The 22,661-nt window shown below is 43.3% G+C and overlaps 1 protein-coding gene across 3 annotated transcripts in view; it reads right to left on the bottom strand.

The window, feature by feature from the left end:
* Positions 1-22,661, bottom strand: part of SLC41A3 (solute carrier family 41 member 3) — a 62,362-nt gene that overhangs the window by 14,056 nt on the left and 25,645 nt on the right. For all 3 annotated transcript variants that reach the window (XM_068558618.1, XM_068558620.1, XM_068558619.1), the window contains exon 4: positions 714-785. In XM_068558618.1, the coding sequence (XP_068414719.1) occupies positions 714-785 (72 nt within the window). The remainder of the gene's footprint in view (positions 1-713; positions 786-22,661) is intronic.

Raw genomic sequence — 22,661 nt, 5'->3', positions numbered from 1 at the left:
GAGGGTTAGAAAAGGCCAGGCAGGGGCCGTGCAGAAGCGCACTGGAGCCCAGGTGCCTGGACGCGGAGGCCAGGGCAGCGGGGCTGGGCTCCAGGCGGCCCAGGGGAGGGTCCTCAGAGTGGCCGGACGGAAGGGTGAGGGACAGAGGCAGGCTGAGGGCTGCTGGGTTTCTAGCCAGGTCAGATGGGAGCGTCACTCACTGGGCACGCGAATCCCACCCGACGAGCCGCACAGCAGCCCATCTTACAGATGAGGCCCCTGAGCTGGGCCACCCCAGAGCGAACTTCCAGCCCAAACCAGACGGAGTCGGGGACTTCAAAGAGGGGTGTGGGGAGGGCAGGTGACGGGGCCGGATCTGGCGACACTGCTCTGGAGATGCCCGGCGGAGAGCTGGAAACGGGCTCCGGAGCCCAGGTGAGAAGTCAAGGCCCCTCCTGAGTCTGTGTGTCCTGCCCAGGGCAGCCTGCTGGTCAGTGACGGTCTCACCTGCACGCCAGTGCGACCTGGGTCCAGTTCTCGGTGTGGCCACAGCCTGCCCCGGCCAGAGGAACCCGGGAGGCTCTGGATACAAACACTTCCGTCCAGATCCAGGCCCAGCCTACTGCTACCTCGGGCTTCCTGGCTCCGTGAGATGTCCCCCGCGACCCCACAGTTAGGAGGAGACACAAGTTTGCGACGCGCATGAAGCATGAAGGGACAAAGGGGAGGGTCACCTGGATGAGGGCGAGGTTACTGCTGATGACTCTGTGCTGCTCCCGGGGGTCATCGATCTGCCCAGTGTTGGCCTAGGATGGAAAGAAGGGCAAAGGGTGAGTCGGGCGGCAGTGCCGAAGCCAGGTCCACCCTTCTTGGAGAGGCGGTCTCAGGACAGGCCAGCAGACGCCCCCTTACTGCTGCCAGAGCCAACTGTCCTGCCAGCTTTCAAAACGGTGACTCGGGGCTGGAGAGGTGGCGACACAGGCCCAGCTCTTCCCCTCACAGGTGTGCGATCACACATACACGTGCACACGTGGGCACGCGTGCCACCAAGAACCTCAGCCGTTGACCATCCAGCCGGTCCATGAGGGGTGCCGGGCTCCCCCCACCCTGCCATCCCTCCTCCCCGCCCACGAGTCGCAGCTCACGTGACCAGCAGCCACTCACCCCACCTTGGCAAAGTGTCCTGCTTAAGAAACGTATGTAAGTCCCTCTTCTCTTGGAATAAAAAAGTGAGATCGGAAATGCAGCTTTCTCCTTTAAAAGGGGTAGCTGCTCCTAACATCACAGCCTTTGCCAGCAAAATTCAAGATGTAGATAAGAAAAAGTTTCAAAGCAAATGTATTTTCTTGGCTCCTTTGTACTGAGTTCACTACGTTACTGAACTCTGAGGAAAATACATAATTCTTTTTTACTTTTTTTTTTGGCTACGCCGTGCGGCTTGCGGGACCTTAGTTTCCCGACCAGGGATCGAACCCAGGCTCCCTGCAGTGGAAGCAGGGAGTCCCAACCACTGGACGGCCAGGGGAGCCCCCAGAATTACTTTTCTTTGTACAAGTAAGGGGAGGCTTCTTGTCTTTGGGCGCCTGGGACACATCAGGTCACCACTGTGGAGCCCCAGTCGGCCCTGGCTTCATCCAGGTGGCCTGACACCTGCCTTGGGTGTCCTCCCAGGAACCAGGGTGCAGGTGGAGCAGAGCAGCAAGGGACCCACCGAGGCCACACCCGCTCCGCCCGCCTCCCGCCCCGGGCCCCCTGCGGCCCAGAGATGCCGGTGCCTGTGTGTTGGTTCCTGTGAGTCAACCAACTGCAATGTATCAGGGTAGTCAGAGGGCTGCTGCTGGCCCATGACCCCCCAGTACGAATCAGAAAGGCAGTCCTTCCTCAAGAAGCCTCATTTCCACTGGCTGGGAAGCGTGTAAAACACGTGCACAAGTCTAGAACCCGTACAACCCATGAAGAGGCATGGAGGTGCCTCCTGGCGCCAGAGGCCTGAGACCAAGTCCAGGCTGAGCAGGAAAGGGAGCGGAGGAGAGGGTGCCTGGAGATCCCATAGGGATGAAGGCGGGGAGAGCAGGGGGGAAGCAGCTGTGGGTTTCAGGGAATTAGGCCAGGGGACGGCAACGGGGCTGACGGGCAGTGGATTCCCGTCCAGACACCGGGGAGCGTGGGTTTCGGATGAGTTATCCACGTGGAGGCTGAAATCGGCCAGGATGGTGGCGGGAACTGGTGTGCAGATGAAGCCCCTCAGAGGGTCCATTATCCAGGGCCGTGGGGGACGGAGCCGTGAAGGAGGGAAGGAACAGGGCCGGCCAGGAGGGTGAACCTCGGGCAGGGGCCCTCGGGCAAGGGGGCTCAGGTCTCCATCAAGGTACAGGGACATTTCTTTCCCCTAGAACGACGGTCCTGGAGAGGTCAGGCTAGGAGCTAGAGGCACGAGGCCAGTCCTGGCACAGCCTGGGGCCTTTCAAGACTCCAAGGCAAAGGAGTGGGAAGCTGGAGCGTCTCTAGACCAACCCAGATTCATCTCAGCAGAAGCAGCCCGCAGGCCCTTCCTAAGCGTGCGTTTGGATCACATACACTCAAACATCTTCAGTCTCTTTTAATCTCACGAGCCCTTACAGCTGCATCAACACGCCTCCCTGCCCTGCGGTTCTGGCTGCAGCTCGGCCACTCGGCCTCTCCTTCAGCGACAGGCCCAGGCGTGGGGACCAGCCCCTCCTCCCGTCCCTCAGGTGAGGATCACCTCCTGCCGCTACGCGGCCTGGGGAGCCTTGCCACCCACAACCTTGCGGTGGACCCTCCTTAATTCTGCTCGGCTCCTGTCCCTGCACCTCCTGTTTGCTGCCAGGTCCTGACTTGCCCAGCGAGTTAGACCTTCACAAGGTCATCTGGCCCATTCACAACAAAAAATACTTACTGGATTAAGAGAGAGGACTGACCCTTGCTGTCCTTCTCCTTCCTCAAATTGGAAGGTAGGGAAAGACAACCTTCTAACTTTTTATTTCTAAATAAATGTAGACTTGTTTTTTTTGCAGGAGTTCCAAAGTCAGCGCAGAGAGTTTCCCATATACCTGTCGCCCAGTTTCTACTGACCGTTAACACCTTACAGCAGGGGTCCCCAGCCCCTGGGCCGCACAGCACGAGGTGGGCGGCGGGCCACCAAGCAAAGCCTCATCGGCCACTCCCCGTCGCTCACGTTAGCCATCCCTCCCCACCCCCATCCGTGGAAAAATCGTCTCCTGCGAAACCGGTCCCTGGTGCCAAAAAGGTTGGGGACCACTGCCTTATAGAACCACAGGACAGTCATCAAACTAAGACGTCAACACTGGCTCAACACCACCAGCTAGGTGACAGGATGTATTTGCACATCCCGGCTTTCCCACCGCTGTCCCTTCTCTGTTCCAGGAAGTAAGTCCGGACCCCCCGCTGGCTCCTTGGTCTCCTCCAGGCAGTGATGGGTCCTCACCTTCCCTCGTCTTTCTCACCGTGGCACCTCAAGGAGTGCTGCTCAGGCCTTCTGCAGAAGGCCCCTCAACGTGGGCTTGTCTGGTGCCTCCCCGCGACTAAACTGAGGGTGCGGGTTCTGGGGGAAGAGGCTGCCGAGGGGAGGTGCCTTCTCCTCGTGTGCAGACTCCGAGGCGCGTGACACCACACGGCTGATCACAGGTGCCCTGACCTCGGTTGAGGTGCGTCTGCCGGGATTCTGCACTGCAAACTCACGGTTTTCCCTTCCCCACACGCCATCAGCTAGAAGTCACTCATCAGGTCTGCCCCACGCTCAGGGGGAGGGGAATTAAGCTCCTGCTCCTCCATGGAAGCAGATCGAAGCTTTGAGGACACTTTCTAAAACTACCAGAGCGATTCACAATTATTGGGGGAGATATCTGAAGCTATGCACACATGCTGTTTCTCCTGAAAGTTCCACTTGGTGCTACTGCGGTGTCAGTGCCTCTAGGTCCTCTTATGGATGGAGCCAGGAAACGTACGTGTATGCACCCTAACCCCGCTGTGCACACACGCAAATTTAGTTTCGTCTCCCTCTGTGCGTCCTAAACACACGTAGTTTACACGGGTATCTCTGACTCCAGTCCAGCATCACAGGGCTCATCATGGCAGAGAGCAGACAGCTTTCAGACACACACTGGAAACAAGAAGAGGCTTCTACAGTGTAACACAGGTTCAGAGGGAATCCTTGGGCATAGAGAGCAGGGGAGTTAGGTGGACAGAGGACCCACGCCCAGAAATGACGGCAGGACACGTTTCCCGCCCAGGACAGGAGGCCCCGGGGACAACGGGCACCTCGGACAGGTGGCGACTTGGCTTCAACAAGAGGTGCCTCTCCTCTCGCCTGACCAGCTTGTGCCGACGAGGGGACGCTTGGCTGAGCAGAAGCAGCGAGGTTGTGTGCTGGGGTCACAGGCAGGGAAATGCCCAGAGTGGCCACAGTAAGAGGGACACAGACCAGTGAGACCAGTGAGCGGCCTGTACCTCCAGGGAACACACTGTGACGCCCCCCAGCCACCAGGGGGTCACCTGCTCTACAGAAGGAGCTCCACAGACTAGGAGGAAACCCAAATAGAGGATGCTCGAGTGACCAAGAATCCCTGTCCCCTGAAGGCCACAGTCATGACAGACTCAGCAGACTCCAAAAATGGAGGCAAAAGCCTAAGGAAACAATCAAAACAGAACCCGAGTAAGACTCTAGGACAGCTAAACCAGGGGGTGGCAGAGGCTGGTGCCTTCCGCACAGGGAGAGACGGTCTGGGGTTCTAGAAAGCACAGACTCGGTCTCTGAATGTAAAGTAAAACACGGAGACAAGCAGGACTCCTCACAATGACCTCAGTAGCACAGAGCTCGAGAGCAAGATTAAGAGGAAATGAGTGAAATGAAAAATCAAGCGCAGGTGTTTTCCCAGAATGAAGCACAACCAGACAGAGATGGAAAGAAGGCAGATCCAGAAGCTGCATGTGTATACGTTAACGTTAGAGAGAGGCTGGGAATGTGAACGCATATCAGAATATAAGAAATCACAAAAAATAGGATTTTCATAGAGCTGAAGACAGACATACGTCTTTAGATTGAAAAATCTAAGATGTATATAAGGTAAGGGAAAACGGTCCATGCCAGAAATACCGCGGTGAAACTTCAGAACATGGATGATAAAAAAAAAAATGCAAAAGAAGTTCAGATGGGGGACTTCCCTGGCCATCCAGTGGTTAGGACTCTGCACGTGCAGTGCAGGGGGCACGGGTTCGATCCCTGGTTGGGGAGCTAAGATCCCGCAAGCCGCACGACACGCAGCCCCCCGCCAAAAAAAAAGTTCAGATAGGAAGATAAAATCAACAGACTACCTACGAGAAATGAGACTCAAAGAGACGCAAGGCCACCATTAGCAACACTGGGTACAGAGGACACTGCAAGCCTGTCTCAGTTGAGGGGACACACCTGTGAACCCTGCCTCGCTATCCGGCCAGGCTGGGGTCAGCTGGGAGGATAAAGGCCCCGTCACACTTGGCAGTCCAGACAGATCACCTGCCAGGACTCTCCCCTGAAGCGGGTCCTGGACGACACAGGCAAACCAAACGAAAGATACACTGAAAAGGAAGCCGGCGGGGAGGGATATCAGCCAGAGGGCGGACAGGGAAGCCCAGCCCGCGCTCCTTTGAGGAAACACAGGATGAACCACACAGACTGACCACAGCAGCTCTGTGGGAGGGTTAGAAGCCAGGCCAGGCCCTGCAGCACCCAAGGAAAAGCCTCACCCACGATGGCAGGAAAGGTCGTTGTCGCCCTTGCCCCACTCCCCCAGCACAGCCCCGTGGAGACAGGAGGCAGCCGTCCAGCCCCTGGGCCTCCCTTGGGACAGAGGGAAAGAATGGTCTTGTCTGTGACCTTCTGGCTGGTCTAGGGGCTCCCAAGAGACGGGCTTCTCTCTCATCCGACTCACAGATCAGACCGGAAGCTAGCATAGTTTATGTATCAGGTCGGGACAACAGATTTAAAGTCCGGAAAGAAAAAAAAAAACCTGTCAACTCTGGCAAAAACTGTCTTTTGAAAATGAGGGGGGATTTAAGACATTTCTAGATAAATAAAAGCTGACAGAGTTCATTACCACTAGGCCTGCCCTATGGTCAATATTAAAGGGAGTCCTTCAAGTTGATGAAAGGATGATCAAAAGTCAGTCAAATATATACATTGAAAAATATAAAGTTCTCCAGTAAAAGCAAACACACAGCCAAATATAAAAACCTGTGTATTGTAATTTTGGTTCATAACTCCACTTTTATGCCTTTGTAGGATTTAAAAGACAAAAGCATAAAAATAATTTAAATCTATATTACTGAGTACACAGTATATAAAATGTTATTCATGATATCAATAACATAAACGGGGTAGAGCTTTAAAGGAATCGAATTTTTGACCAATTTAAGTTGGTATCAGTTTAAAATAGATTATTATAATATTAGGATGTTATACGGATTCCCCAAGGTACCCAACAAAGAAAACATCTACAGGACATACACAAGAAAAATGAGAAGTGAGTCAAGACCTATCACTACAAAAAATGAACTCATCAAAAAGACAGAAAGGGAGAAAATGAGGGGGAGAAAAGCTATGAGACATACAGAAAACAAACACCAAAACAGCAATAATTAGTCCTTGCCTATCACTAATTACTTTAAATGTAAATAAACTTCCCAATCGAAAAACATAAATTGGTAGAATAAATTTTTAAATATACAAGATCCAACTACATGCTGTCTACAGGAGGGTAACTTTAGATCTAACGACACACATGGATTGAAAGAGAAAAGATGGAAAAAAGATATTCCTTACAAATAGCAACCAAACAAGAGAAAGGATGACTGTACTAATATCAGACAAAATAGATACTAAGTAAAAAACTGATCCAAGAAACAAAGAAGGACATTATATACTGATAAGAGGACTTTGTATATTGATAAAATATATATTGATTATACATTGACAAAACCACCAGGAACACGTAACAGTTATAAACATACATAGACCAAACATCAGAACTGCTAAATACAGGAAGCAAACGCTGACAGAATTGAAAGGAGAAGTAGACAGCTCTGCAATAATAGGAGAAGACTTCAATTCTCCACTTTCAATAATGGATAGGGCAACCAGACAGAAGATTATGAAGGAAACACAGGACTTGAACATGTCTATAGACTAACTGAACCTAACAAACAGATACATGATACTCTACCCAACAACAGCAGAATACATATTTTTCTTAAGGGCACTTGGAACATTCATTGAAAAAGAAGAAAAATCTCAAATCAACAACCTAACTTTACAACTAGAAAAGAACAAACTATACCCAAAAGCTATCAGAATAAAAGAAATAATAAATATTAGGCCATCACCAAAAAATCTACAAACAATAAATGGTTGAGAGGGTGTGTAGAGAAGGGAACCCTCCTGCACTGTTGGTGGGAATGTAAATTGGTGCAGCTACTGTGGAGAACAATATGGAGATTCCTTAAAAAACTAAAAATAGAACTACCGTATCATATGATCCAGCAATCCGACTTCTGGGCATATATCCAGAGGAAACCATAATTCAAAAAGACATGTACCCCAATGTTCATTGCAGCACAATTTACAATAGCCAAGACATGGAAGCAATCTCAGTGTCCATCAACAGAGGAATGGATAAAGAAGATGTGGTACATATATACAATGGAATATCAGCCATAAAAAATAACGAAATAATGCCATGTGCAACGACATGGACGGACCTAGAGACTGTCATACTGAGTGAAGTAAGTCACACAGAGAAAGACAAATATCATATGATATCGCTCATATGTAGAATCTAAAGGAATGGTACAAGTGAACCTATTTATAAAACAGAACTTGAGTCACAGATGTAGAAAACAGACTTGTGGTTACCAGGCGAGAAAGGGGAGGGGAGGGATAAATTGGGAGATTGGGATTGACATATACACACTACTGTATATAGAATAGATAACTAATAAGAACCTACTAAACAGCACAGGGAGCTCTATTCTGTACTCTGTAATGACCTATAGAGGAATAGAATCTAAAAAAGAGTGGATAACATGTGTATGAATAACTGACTCACTTTGCTGTACAGCAGAAACTAACATTGTAAATCACCTATACTCCAATAAAAAAAATAGAGGGAAAAATAAATATTAGGGATAAACAGAAAATAGAAAAACAATGGAGAAAATCAACAAATGCTGTTTCTTCAAAAAGATCAACAAACGGATCAAACCTTAAGCTAGACTGATTAAGGGAAAAAAGAAAAGACTCACATAACTAAAAGTAGAACTGAGAAGACATTATTACTCAATTTACAGAAATAAAAAGTATTATCAGAGAGTACTTTAATGATTATATGCCAACAAATTGGACAACCTAGATGAAAAGGATAAATTCCTAGAAATACACAATTGACCAAGTCTAAATCATGAAGAAATAGAAGCTCTGAACACACCCATAACTAGTAAGGAGATTGAATTGGTAATCAAAAACCTGTCAATACAGAAAAGCCCAGGACCAGATGGCTCTACTGGTGAATTTTACCAAACATTTAAAGAAGAATCAACATCAATCCTCCTCAAACTCTTCCAAAGCAATTGCAGAGGAGGCAACATTTCCAAACTCATTCTGTGAGGACGGATTTACACTGATACCAAAGCCAGACAAAGACACTACAAGAAAACCACTGAGTAATATCCCTTATGAATACTGACACAAAAATCCTCAATAAAATACTAGCAAACAGAATTCAAGAGCACATTAAAATTACTGTACACCATGACCAAAAGAGATTTATTCCTGGAATACAAGGCTAGTTCATATGAAAACTGATCAATGCAGTATACTCTATTAACAAAATGAAGGAAAATAAACCATGCCATCATCTCAATTGATGCAGAAGAAGCATTTGACAAAATTCAACTTTTCCATAATAAAAGCATTCAACAAACTAGGAATAGAAGGAAACTACCCCAATATAATAAAAGCTATATATCAAAAGCCCACAACTAACATAACACTCATGGTGAAATACTGAAATTTTTCCTCTAAGATCAAGTAAAACAAGGATACCCACTTTCACCACTTTTATTCAACACAGTCCTGGAAGTCTTAACCAGAGTAATTAGGCAAGAAAAAGAAAGAAAAGACATTCAAATTGGAGAGAAAGAAGTAAAATTATCTCTACTCACAGATGACATGATCTTATATGTAGAAAACCCTAAAGATTGCACAAAAACTGAACTAATAAAGCAATCCATCAAAGTCACAGAATATAAAATCAACAACAGAAACAAAAAACACCCACTTGTGTGCCTCTTTACTAACAATGAACAATCTGAAGAAAAAATTAATTAAGCAATTTAACTTTCATTTACTGTAACACCAAAAAGAAAAAAACACTTAGGAATTAACTTGACAAAGGAGGTGAAAGACTTGTATGCTCAAAATGTCACTGAAAGAAATTTTGAAAGACACCAATAAATGGAAAGATATCCTATGTTCACGGGTTGGAAAACAATATTGTTAAGATGTCAATATTACCAAAAGCAATCTACAGGTTTAATGCAATCCCTATCAAAAACCCAATGGCAAAAATAGAAAAAATTCATTTAAAAATTCATATGGAGTCGCAAGAGACACCCCCCAAAGCCAAAACAATCTTAAAAAAACAAACCAGGTTGGAGAAGACAAGATGGCGGAGTAGAAGACCTTGAGCTCCCCTCCTCCCATGAGCACACCAAAAGCACAACTAACTGTTGAACAACCATCAATAAAAAAGACTGAAACATTACCAAAAAAGATATTCTACATCCAAAGACAAAGAAAAAATCACAATGAGACAGTAGGAGGGGCATACTTGCAATATAATCCAATCACATACCCCCCAGGGTGGATGACCCACTGACTGGAGAATAATTATATCACAGAAGTTCTCCCATGGGAGTGAGAGTTCTGAGCCCCACCATCAGGCTCCCCAGCGTGGGGATCTGGCATTGGGAGGAGGAGCCCCCAGAGCATTTGGCTTTGAAGGCCAGCAGGTCTTAATCTCAAGAACTCCACAGGACTTGGGGAAACAGAGACTCCACTCTTGGAGGGTGCACACAAAGTCCCTTGAGCACCAGGTCCCAGCACAAAAGCAGTGACTCCAAAGGAGCCTGGGCTAGGCCTACCTGCTGGTCTTGGAGGGTCTCTTGGGCAGCTGTGGCTCTCTCCTGGGACATAAAAGCTGGTGGTTAACATATCCAGGAGTATGCATCTGAAGGCTGATATCTTGCTTGGGACGTTAGCACCAAGACCTGGCCCCACCCAACAGCCTGTAGGCCCCAATGCTAGGACGCCTCAGGCCAAACAACCAACAGGCAGAACACAGCCCCACCCATCAGCAGACAGGCTGCCTAAACACTTTCTGAACCCACAGCCACCTCTAGACATGCCCCTTGACATGGCCCTGCCCACCAGAGGGCCAAGACCCAACTCCACTCACCAGTGGGCAGGCTCCCACCAGGAAGCCTGCACAAGCCTCTAGACCAGGCTTACCAACTAGGGGGCAGACACCAGAAGGAAGGAAACTACGATCCTGAAGCCTACAGAACTGAGTCTGAAAACATGGGTCAGAACCTACCCTGGGACTAGCTTGTCCCTGGCCCTTGGGTGACGAGAGGGGAGAGCACTGCTGGGACACATAGAACATCCCCTACAGAGGCCACTTCTCCAAGGTTGAGGAATGTAACTAAGCTACTACATACATAAAAATACAAACAGAAATTTAAACAAAATGAGATGGCAAAGGAATATGTTCCAGACAAAGGAACAAGATAAAACCCCAGAAGAACTACTAAGTGAAGTGGAGATGGGCAATCTGCTCAAGAAAGAGTTCTGAGTAATGATCATAAAGATGATCCAAGAACACAGGGAAAGAATGGAGGCACTGACTGAGAAGTTACAAGAAGTTTTTGACAAAGAATTAGAAAAAATAAAGAACAACCAGAGTTGAGGAATACAATAAATGAAATGAAAAATACACTAGAAGGAATCAAGAGCAGAATAAATGAGGCAGAAGAATGGTTAAGTGAGCTGGAAGACAGAGCGGTGGAAACCACTGTCTCAGAATGTAATAAAGAAAAAGAATGAAAAGAAACAGGGACAGTTTAAGAGACCTCTGGGACAATGTCAAATGCACCAACATTCGAGTTATAGGGGTTCCAGAAGAAGATGAGAGAGAGAAAGGGCCTGAGAAGATATTTGAAGAGATAATAGCTTAAAATTTCTCTAACATGGGAAAGGAAACAGTCACCCAAGTCCAGGAAGCACAGAGTACCATACAGGATCAACCCAAGTAAGAACATGCCAAGACATATAGTAATCAAACTGACGAAAATTAAAGAGAAAGAGAAAATATTAAAGGCAACAAGGGAAAAGCAACAAATAACAAAGGAACCCCCAAAAGGTTATCAGCAGATTTTTCAGCAGAAACTCCGCAGGCCAGAAAGGAGTGGCACGATATCTTTAAAGTGATGAAAGGGAAAAACCTACAACCAAGAATACTCCATCCAGCAAGGGTCTTATTCAGATTCAATGGAGAAATAAAAGCTTTACAGACAAGCTAAAGCTAAAAGAATTCAGCACCACCAAACCAGCTTTACAACAAATGCTAAAGGAACTTCTTCAAGCAGAAAAGAAAAGGCTACAACTAGAAACAAGAAAATCGCGAATGGAAAAGCTCACTGGTAAAGGCAAACAGAGAGTGAAAGTAGGAAATCATCCACACACAAGTATATATCTAAACCAAAATCATGAGAGGAGGAAAGTATAAATGCAGGATATCAGAAATGTATTGGAAATTAACAGATCAGCAACCTAAAAACAATCATGTATATATATAGACTGCTAGAGTAAAATCTCATGGTAACCGCAAACCAAAAATCTACAACAGATATACACACAAGTAAGAAGGACTCCAAGACAGACTGGTGATCTCTTAGAATGATAGGTGTAAGTGGCCCCTTGTTCCAAAGGTGCCAACTCACCTATGCAGGACATATTAAGAGTTTGTTTGGGAGATTAGTTCAAGATGGCGGAGTAGAAGGACGTCAGCTCACCCCATTCTTATGAAAACACCAAAATCACAACTAATTGCTGAACAACCAACGACTAAAAAATGCTGGAACCTAAAAAAAAAAAAAGATACCCTACATCCAAAGACAAAGAAGAAGCCACGACGAGACAGTAGGAGGGGTGCAATCATGATAAAATCAAATCCCATACCTGCTGGGTGGGTAACTCACAAACTGGAGAATAATTATATCACAGAAGTTCTCCCATGGGAGTGAGAGTTCTGAGCCCCACATCAGGCTTCCCCAGCCTGGGGATCCGGTAACGGGAGGAGGAGTCCCCAGAGAATCTGGCTTTGAAGGCCAGCAGGGTTTGAATGCAGGACTACCACAGGACAGGGTGAAACAGAAACTCAGTTCTTGGAGGGCACACACAAAGTCTTGTGCGCACCAGGACCCAGGGGTAAAAAGCCCATAAGAGACCGGGCCAGACCTACCTGGTAGTATTGGAGGGTCTCCTGCAGAGGTGATGGGGAGGGCAGCTGAAGCTCACTGCAGGGACAAAGACACTGGCAACAGCAGTTCTGGGAAGCACTGACTGACGTGAGCCCTCCTGGAGGCCACCACTAGCCCCACCATATAGCCTGTAGGCTCCAGTGCTGGGTCACCTCAGGCCAAACAATTAACAGGGAGGGAAAATAGCCCCACCCATCAGCAGATTAAAGTTTTACTGAGCATGGCTCTGCCTACCAGAGGGACAAGACCCGCTCCACCCACCACCAGTCCTTCCCATCAGGAAGCTTGCAAAAGCCTCTTTGATAGCCTCATCTACCAGAGGGCAGACAGCAGAAGCAGAAAGAATATAATCCTGCAGCCTGCAGAACAGAAACCACAATCACAGAAAGTTAGACAAAATGAAATGGCAGAGGAATATGTCCCAGATGAAGCAACAAGATAAAACCCCAGAAAGTCAACTAAGTGAAGTGGAGATTGGCAACCTTCTGGAAAAAGAATTCAGAATAATGATAGTGAAGATGATCCAGGATCTCAGAAAAAGAATGGAGGCAAGGATTGAGAGGATACTAGAAATGTTTAACAAAAACCCAGAAGAACTAAAGAACAAACAAACAAAGATGAACAATACAATAACTGAAATGAAAAATACACTAGAAGGAATCTATAGCAGAATAACTGAGGCAGAACAACGGATAAGTGAACTGGAAGACAGAATGGTGGAAATAACTGCTGAGGAGCAGAATAAAGAATGAAAAGAAACGAAGAGAGTCTAAGAGACCTCTGGGACAACATTAAATGCACCATCATTTGCATTATAGGGGCCCCAGAAGCAGAAGAGAGAAAGGACCTGAGAAAAGATTTGAAGAGATAATCACTGAAAACCTCCCTAACATGGGAAAGGAAACAGTCACCCAAGTCCAGGAAGTGCAGAGAGTCCCAAGAAGGATAAACCCAAGGAGGAACATGCCGCCAAGATACACAGTAATCAAACTGACAAAAATTGAAGACAAAGAAAAAACTTTAAAAGCAACAAGGGAAAAACAACAAATAACATACAAGGGAACTCCCATAAGGTTATCAGCTGATTTCTCAGAAGAAACTCTGCAGGCCAGAAGGGAGTGACATGATATATATATAAAGTGATGAAAGGGAAGAACCTACAACCAAGAATACTCTATCCAGCAAGACTCTCATTCAGATTTGACGGAGAAATCAAAAGCTTTACGGACAAGCAAAAGCTAAGAGAATTCAGCACCCCCAGGCCAGCTTTCCAACAAATGCTAAAGTAACTTCTCTAGGCAGGAAAGCAACCAGCAGCTTAAAATAACCACGTACGTATATAGACGGCAATAACAAAACCTCCTGGGAACAGCAAACCCAAAAACTATAATAGATACAAACACAAAAAAGGAAACACAACCCAAACAGAACACTAAAGATGGTCATCAAACCAAAAGAGAAGAGAAAAAGAGAGTAAAGGAAGAAAAAAGACCTACAAGAACAAACCAAAAAAATTAAGAAAATGGCAATAGGAACATACATATCGATAATTACCTTAAATGTAAATGGATTAAATGCTCCAACCAAAAGACACAGAATGGCTGAATGGGTACAAAAACAACACCTGTATATATGCTGTTTACAAGAGACCCACTTCAGACCTAGGGACACATACAGACTAAAAGTGAGGTGATGGAATAACATATTCCATGCAAATGAAAATCAAAAGAAAGCTGGAATAGCAATACTCTTATCAGACAAAATAGACTTTAAAATAAAGACTATTATAAGAGACAAAGAAGGACACTACATAATGATCAAGGGATCAATCCAAGGAGAAGACATAACAATTGTAAATAGATACGCACCCAACAGAGGAGCACCTCAATATGTAAGGCAAACACTAAGAGCCATAAAGGGAGAAATCGAGAGTCACACAATAATAGTGGGGGCTTTAACACCCCACTTTCTTTTTCTTTATAGCATGTTTTCTTTTTTTTAATACCTACTGTTCTTTTAAAATTAATTAGTTAATTAATTAAGTTGTGCCGGGTCTTAGTTGCAGCCAGCAGGCTCCTTAGTTGCAGCATGTGGGCTCCTTAGTTGGGGCAAGTGGGCTCCTTAGTTGTGGCTCACAGGCTCCTTAGTTGCAGCATGTGAACACTTAGTTGCGACACACACGAGGGATCTGGTTTCCTGACCAGGGATCGAATCTGGGCCCCCTGTATTGGGAGCGTGGAGTCTTAACCACTGGGCCACCAGGAAAGTCCCAACACCCCCCTTTCATCAATGGATAGGTCATTCAGAAAGAAAATCAATAAAGAAACACAGGCCTTAAATCACCCATTAGACCATATGGACTTAATTGATATTTATAGAGCATTCCATCCAAAAGCAGCAGAATACACATTCTTCTCATGTGCATGCAGAAGAGTCTCCAGGGTCTACCACATGCTGGGCCACAAAGCAAGCCTTGGTAAATTTAAGAAAACTGAAATCATATCAAGCATCTTTTCCAACCACAACGCTATGAGATTAGAAATAAACAACAAGGAAAAAACTGTAAAAAACAAACACGTGGAGTCTAAACAATATGCTACTAAACAACCAATCGATCACTGAAGAAATCAAAGAGGAAACAAAAAAATACCTAGAGACAAATGAAAATGAAAAAAACAATGATCCAAAACCTATGGGATGCAGCAAAAGCAGTTCTAAAGGGAAGGTAATAGCAATACAAGCTTACCTCAGGAAACAAGAAAAATATCAAACAAACCACCTAACTTTACACCTAAAGCAACTAGAGAAAGAAAAACAAACAAAACCCAAAGTTAGTAGAAGGAAAGAAGTCATAAAGATCAGAGCAGAAATAAATGAACTAGAAACGAAGAAAACAATACCAAAGATGAAAGAAACTAAAAGCTGGTTCTTTGAAAAGATAAACAAAATTGATAAACCATTAGCCAGACTCATCAAGAAAAAAAGGGAGAGGGCCCAAATCAATAAAATTAGAAATGAAAAAGGAGAAGTTACAACAGACACCACAGAAATACAAAGGATCATAAGAGACTACTACAAGCAACCATATGCCAATAAAATGAACAACCTGGAAGAAATGGACAAATTCTTAGAAAGGTACAATCTCTCAAGGCTGAACCAGGAAGAAATAGAAAATATGAACAGACCAATCACATGTACTGAAATTGAATCTGTGATTTAAAAACTCCCAACAAAGGGACCTCCCTGGTGGTCCAGTGGTTAAGAATTGGTCCTGCAATGCAGGGAACGCCAGTTCGATCTCTGGTCAGGGAACTAAGATCCCACATGCCGCAGGGCAACTAAACCTGTGCGCCACAACTACTGAGCCCGTGCACTCCGGAGCCTGCGTGCCACAACTAGAGAGAAGCCCGTGCACCGCAATGAAGAGCCCATGTGCTATGAGGCCACTATTACCCTGATACCAAAACCAGACAAAGATACCACAAAAAAAGAAAATTACCAGCCAATATCATTGATGAACATAGACGCAAAAATCCTCAACAAAATACTAGCAATCTGAATTCAACAATACATTAAGGGCTTCCCTGGTGGCACAGTGGTTGAGAATCTGCCTGCCAATGCAGGGGACACGGGTTCGAGCCCTGGTCTGGGAAGATCCCACATGCCGCGGAGCAACTGGGCCCGTGAGCCACAACTACTGAGCCTGCGCGTCTGGAGCCTGTGCTCCGCAACAAGAGAGGCCGCAATAGTGAGAGGCCCGTGCACCGCGATGAAGAGTGGCCCCTGCTCGCCGCAACTAGAGAAAGCTCTCGCACAGAAACGAAGACCCAACACAGCCAAAAATAAAATAAAATTAATTAATTTTAAAAAAATTAAATAAAAAAAACCAAAAAGAAACACAATACATTAAAAGGATCATACACCGTGATCAAGTGGGGTATATCCCAGGGATGCAAGGATTTTTCAATTCTGCAAATCAATCATGTGATACACCACATCAACAAACTGAAGAATAAAAACCATATGATCATCTCAATAGATGCAGGAAAGCTTTTGACAAAACTCAACACCCATTTATGATAAAAACTCTCCAGAAAGTGGGCACAGAGGGAACCTACCTCAACATAATAAAGTCCACATATGACAAACCCACAGCTAACGTCATACTCAACAGTGAAAAGCATTTCCTCTAAGATCAGGAACAAGACAAGGATGTCCACTCTCACCACTTTTATTCAACATAGTTTTGGAAGTCCTAGCCATGGCAATCAGAGAAGAAAAAGAAATAAAAGGGATCCAAATTGGAAAAGAGAAAGTAAAACTGTCGCTGTTTACAGATGACATGATACTATACACAGATAATCCTAAAGGTGCTACCAGAAAACTATTACAGCTCATCAGTGAATTTGGTAAAATTGCAGTACATGAAATTGATACACAAAAATCTGTTGCATTTCTATACACTAACAATGAAAGGTCAGAAAGAGAAATTAGGGAAACTATCCCATTTACCATTGCACCAAAAAGAATAAAATACCTAGGAATAAAGCTACCTAAGGAGGCAAAAGACTTGTACTCCAAAAGGTGTAAGACACTGATGTAAGAAATTGAAAATGAGACAAACGGAATGATACACCATGTTCTTGGATTGGAAGAATCAATATTGTCAAAATGACTATAGTATCCTAGGCAATGTACAGATTCAATGCAATTCCTATCAAATTACCAACTGCATTTTTCACAGAACTAGAACAAAAAAAATTTTAATTTCTATGGAAACACAAAAGGCCCCGAAGAGCCAAAGCAATCTTGAGAAAGAAAAACGGAGCTGGAGGAATCAGGCTCCCTGACTTGAGACTATACCACAAAGCTACAGTAATCAAAACAGTGTGATTCTGGCACAAAAAACAGAAATATAGATCAATGGAACAGGATAGAAAGCCCAGAAATAAACCCACGCACCTATGGTCAATTAATCTATGACAAAGGAGGTAAGACTATACAGTGGAGAAAAGACAGTCTCTTCAATATGTTGTGCTGGGAAACTGGACAGCTACAGAATGAAACTGGAACATTCCCTAACACCAAACACAAAAATAAACTCAAAATGGATTAAATGTATGACCAGATACTATAAAGCTCCTAGAGGAAGGTATAGGCAGAACACTTTTTGACATAAATCACAGCACTATCTTTTTGGATCCGTCTCCTAGAGTAATGGAGATAAAAACAAAAATAAAAAAATGGGACCTAATTAAACTTAAAAGCTTTTGCACAGCAAAGGAAACCATAAACAACACAAAAAGCCCATCTACAGACTGGGAGAAAATATTTGCAAATGATGCAACTGACAAGGGATTAATCTCTAAAATATACAAACAGCTTATACAGCTCAATATCAAAAAAACAAACAACCCAATCAAAAAATGGGCAGAAGATCTAAAAAGACATTTTTTCAAAAGAAGACATGCAGATGGCCAACAAACACATGAAAAGATGCTCTACATTGCTAATTATTAGAGAAATGCAAATCAAAACTACAATGAGGTATCACCTCACACCAGTCAGAATGGCCACCATTAAAAAGTCTACAAATAATAAATGCTGGAGAGGGTGTGGAGAAAAGGGAATGCTTCTACACTGTTGGTGGGAATGTAAATTGGTACAACCACTATGAAGAACAGTATGGAGGTTCCTTAAAAACCTAAAAATAGAGCTACCATATGATCCAGTAATCCCACTCCTGGGCATATATCTGGAGAAAACCATAATTAGAAAAGATACATGGACCCCAATGTTCATGGCAGCACTATTTTACAATAGCCAAGACACGGAAGCAACCTAGATGTCCATCGACAGAGGAATGGATAAAGAAGATGTAGTACATATATACAATGAAATATTACTCAGCCATAAAAAAGAATGAAATAAGCCATTTGCAGCAACATGGATGGAGCTAAAGATGATCATACCAAGTAAGACAGACAGACAAAGACACATATCACAAGGTATCACTCATATGTGGAATCTAACTAAAAAAAATGATACATGAACTTATTTACAAAACAGAAAATGACTCACAAACATAGAAAACAAACTTATGGTTACCAAAGGGGAGGGGGAGAGAGGGATAAATTAGGAGTTTGTGCTTAAAATATACATACTACTATATAGATAACCAACAAGGACCTACTGTATAGCACAGGGAACTATACTCAATATCTTGTAATAACCTATAATGGTAGAGAATGTAAAAATAAATATATATATATATATATATATATAACTGAATCACTTTACTGTATACCTCAAACTAACACAATATTGTAAATCAACTATATTTCAATAAAAATTTTAAAAAAAGAACAAAGTTGGAGGCCTCATACTTCCTGATTTTAAAACCTATTTCAAAGCTACAGGCTTTGAAACAGTGTGGTACTGCCATAAAGACACAAAGACCAACGGACTAGAACAGAGACCCCAGAAATAAACCCTGGCATATATGGTCAAATAATTTTTGACAAGCACGCCAAGACAATTCAATGGGGAGAGGACAGTCTTTTCAACAAATGGTGCTGGGAAATCTGGACAGCCACGTACAAAAGGATGAAGTTGAACCTTTACCTAATACCATATACAAAAATTAACTCAAAATGGATCAAAGATCTAAACATTAGAGCTAAATCTATAAACTTCTCATAAGAAAACAGAGGGGAAAATCTTATGACATTGTATTTGGTTATGATTTCTTGGATATGACTCAAAAAGCACAGGTAAGAAAATAAAAAAAGATAAACTGGACTACATCAAAATTTAAAACTTTTGTGCATCAAAGGACACAATCAACAGAGTGAATAGAAAACCAACAGAAAGGGAGAAACTATTGGCAAATCATATGTCTGATAAGGGTTAAGTTCCAGAATACATAAAGAACTCCTACAGCTCAACAACCAATAAATAAACCCCATTTAAAAATGTGTAAAGGACTTGAATAGACATTTCTCCAAGAAAATTAAAAATGGCAAAAAGCACATGAAAAGATGTTCAGTATTACTAATTACTAGGGAAATACAAATCAATATCACAGCCATTAGGATGGCTACTAGTTGAAAAACAAACAACCACCCCCAAAAAACAAAACAAAACAAAACAAAAACCCAGGAAATAACAAGGCTGAGGAGGACGTGGAGAAATGCACACTTAACATCAGTTAAGATGGTAAAATTTATGTGTATTTTACTAAAATTAAAATAAAATATTTTTAAAAGACCTTTTCAGGGGGGTGAAAAGTCAAGCCAGAGAATGGGAGAAAATTTTTGCAAACCACATATATGACAAAAGACTCATATATAGAATTTATAAAGAGCTCTCAAAACTCAAGAGTAAAAATAGTAATGTAATTAGATATGAATAGATGCTTCACTCAAAGGGGTATGTGATGGCGAAGAAGCACATGAGAAAAGATGACCATTATTAGTCATTAGGGAAATGCAAATTAAGACCAAGATGAGATATCACTACATATTTATTAAAACAGCTAAAATAAAAACTAGACAATACCAAATACTGGTGAGGATGCAGAAAAACTGAATATCTCAAAAACTGCTGGTGAGATTTCATAAAATTTTCTGGCAGTTTCTTTTTTTAATATATTTTTTAAAATTTTATTTCTCTCATTACTTATTTTGGCTGTGCCAGGTCTTAGTTGTGGCATGCGGGGTTTTTTTTTTTTTAGTTGTGGCATGTGGACTCTTAGTTGCGGCACTGCAGACTTATTAGTTGTGGCATGCACATGGGATCGAGTTCTCCGACCAGGGATCAAACCCGGGCCCCATGCATTGGGAGCCCGGAGTCTTACCCTGAACATGAAATTTTGATTCATACCCTTTGTTCACATTGCTATTAAAGGGTCTGTCTTCATGCTGATGTAAAAGAGCTGCTTAGATACTTGAGGATACAGATGCTCTGTTAATTTTGTATAACTCTTCCCCTTGTGGGTTATTCCCCTTTTAATTTGTGCAAGGAAACTGTACGGGTAGAACTGTGTCCCCCCAACAGAACTTGAAGTCCGAACCCCCAGAACCTCGTAAGTGACTTGATTTGGAAATAGGGTGGTTGGAGATGTACTTAGTTTATACGAGGTCACACTGGGGTAGGGTGGGCACCTAATCCAACGTGGCTGCTGTCCTTATAGAAAGGGGACATTTGGACATATGTGCACACAGGCAGAGCCACATGAAGACAAAGACAGAGGTTGGGGCAGTGCATCTACAGGCCAGGGAACAGTGGTGATCACAGCAGACCCAGAGCTGGGGGAAGGCCTGGAGCAGAGCCCCCTATGCCCTCAGGGGGAGCCAGCCCAGCCCAGCCCAGGCTCCATCTCTGACTTATAACCAGAGCTTGGAGACCATACATTGCTGTTGTTTAAGCCACTCGGTCTGTGGTGCTTTGTTACGACAGCCCCAAGGAACTAAAATTATTACGTAGCTTCCAGTTTAACTGAGACAGGCATCGTCTCTCCTTTATGAGATCTGCATTTGTTCTGCTACTTAAAAAGCATTTCTTGTCACCAATTCTAAAAATACTGATGTGTTTTTCTGGTATCATGCTTTACTTTAAATTACTCCATGTATTCAAAATATACATTTATGTATGACATAAAATAAAAATTACTTCTAAAGAATTAGCCAATTATCTCAGAACCACTTATTAATAATCCACCCTCTTTTCATTGATTTAAAATGTCATATTATCATACAGTAGATGGTATTTGTATAAGTCTGAGTTTATTTCTGGATGTTCTGTTTTGTTCTCTGATATATCAATTGAGACTGGCTGCAAAATATTTTTCTTACTATAACTTTTTATCATGTTGTAAAATCTGGAAATCAAATTTCACCATTAGTCTTCTTTCTCTTTTTCCTACCGATATTTTCATGGTTATTCTGACTCATTCCTCCAGATAAACTTTAAAATAATACTGTCAAATGTTCCCCCAAATCTCTCTGGCATTAACTGCATTAATTTTATAAACAAAAACAGGGAGAACTGGTAACTTTACAACATTGATTTTTCCCATCAGAAACTCCATCTCTCCCTCCAAATTTCTATTTCCCTTTATGGAGTTTTGTCATTTTATTTGTATGGGTCCCACATATTTCTTTTTGAGGCTTCAGTATGAAAAAGTTTTAAAATTTGTTCATAGTTTGAAATGGGACCTAATCAAACTTACAAGCTTTTGCACAGCAAAGGAAACCATAAACAAAACGAAAAGACAACCTACAGAATTGGAGAAAATATTTGCAAATGATGCAACCAAGGGCTTAATTTCCAAAATATACAAACAGCTCATACAACTCAACAACAACAAAAAACAAACAACCCAATCAAAAAATGGGCAGAAAACCTAAATAGACATTTCTCCGAAGAAGACATACAGATGGCCAATAGGCACATGAAAAGATGCTCAACATGGCTAATTATTAGAGAAATGCAAATCAAAACTACAATGAGGTACCACCTCACACCAGTCAGAATGGCCATCATCAAAAAATCCACAAACAGTAAATGCTGGAGAGGGTGTGGAGAAAAGGGAACCCTCTTGCACTGTTGGTGGGAATGTAAATTGGTGCAGCCACTGTGGAGAACAGTATGGAGGTTCCTCAGAAAACTAAAAATAGAGCTACCATATGATCCAGCAATCCCACTCCTGGGCATATATCGGACAAAACTATAATTCAAAAAGATACATGCACCCCAATGTTCATTGCTGCACTATTTACAATAGCCAAGACATGGAAGCAACCTAAATGTCCATTGATAGAGGAATAGATAAAAGAAGATGTGGTACATATATATATAGTGGAATATTACTCAGTCATAACAAAGAATGAAATAATGCCATTTTCAGCAACATGATGCAACTAGAGATCCAGTGAAGTAAGTCAGAAACAGAAAGACAAATACCATATGATATCACTTATACGTGGAATCTAAAATATAACACATGAATCTATGAAATAGAAACAGATTCACAGAGAACAGACTGCTGGTTGCCAAGGGGGAAGGGG

This window comes from Eschrichtius robustus, chromosome 12 (genome assembly GCF_028021215.1).
Source record: "Eschrichtius robustus isolate mEscRob2 chromosome 12, mEscRob2.pri, whole genome shotgun sequence".
NCBI lineage: Eukaryota > Metazoa > Chordata > Mammalia > Artiodactyla > Eschrichtiidae > Eschrichtius > Eschrichtius robustus.
This window is presented reverse-complemented; position numbering and strand designations above follow the sequence as displayed.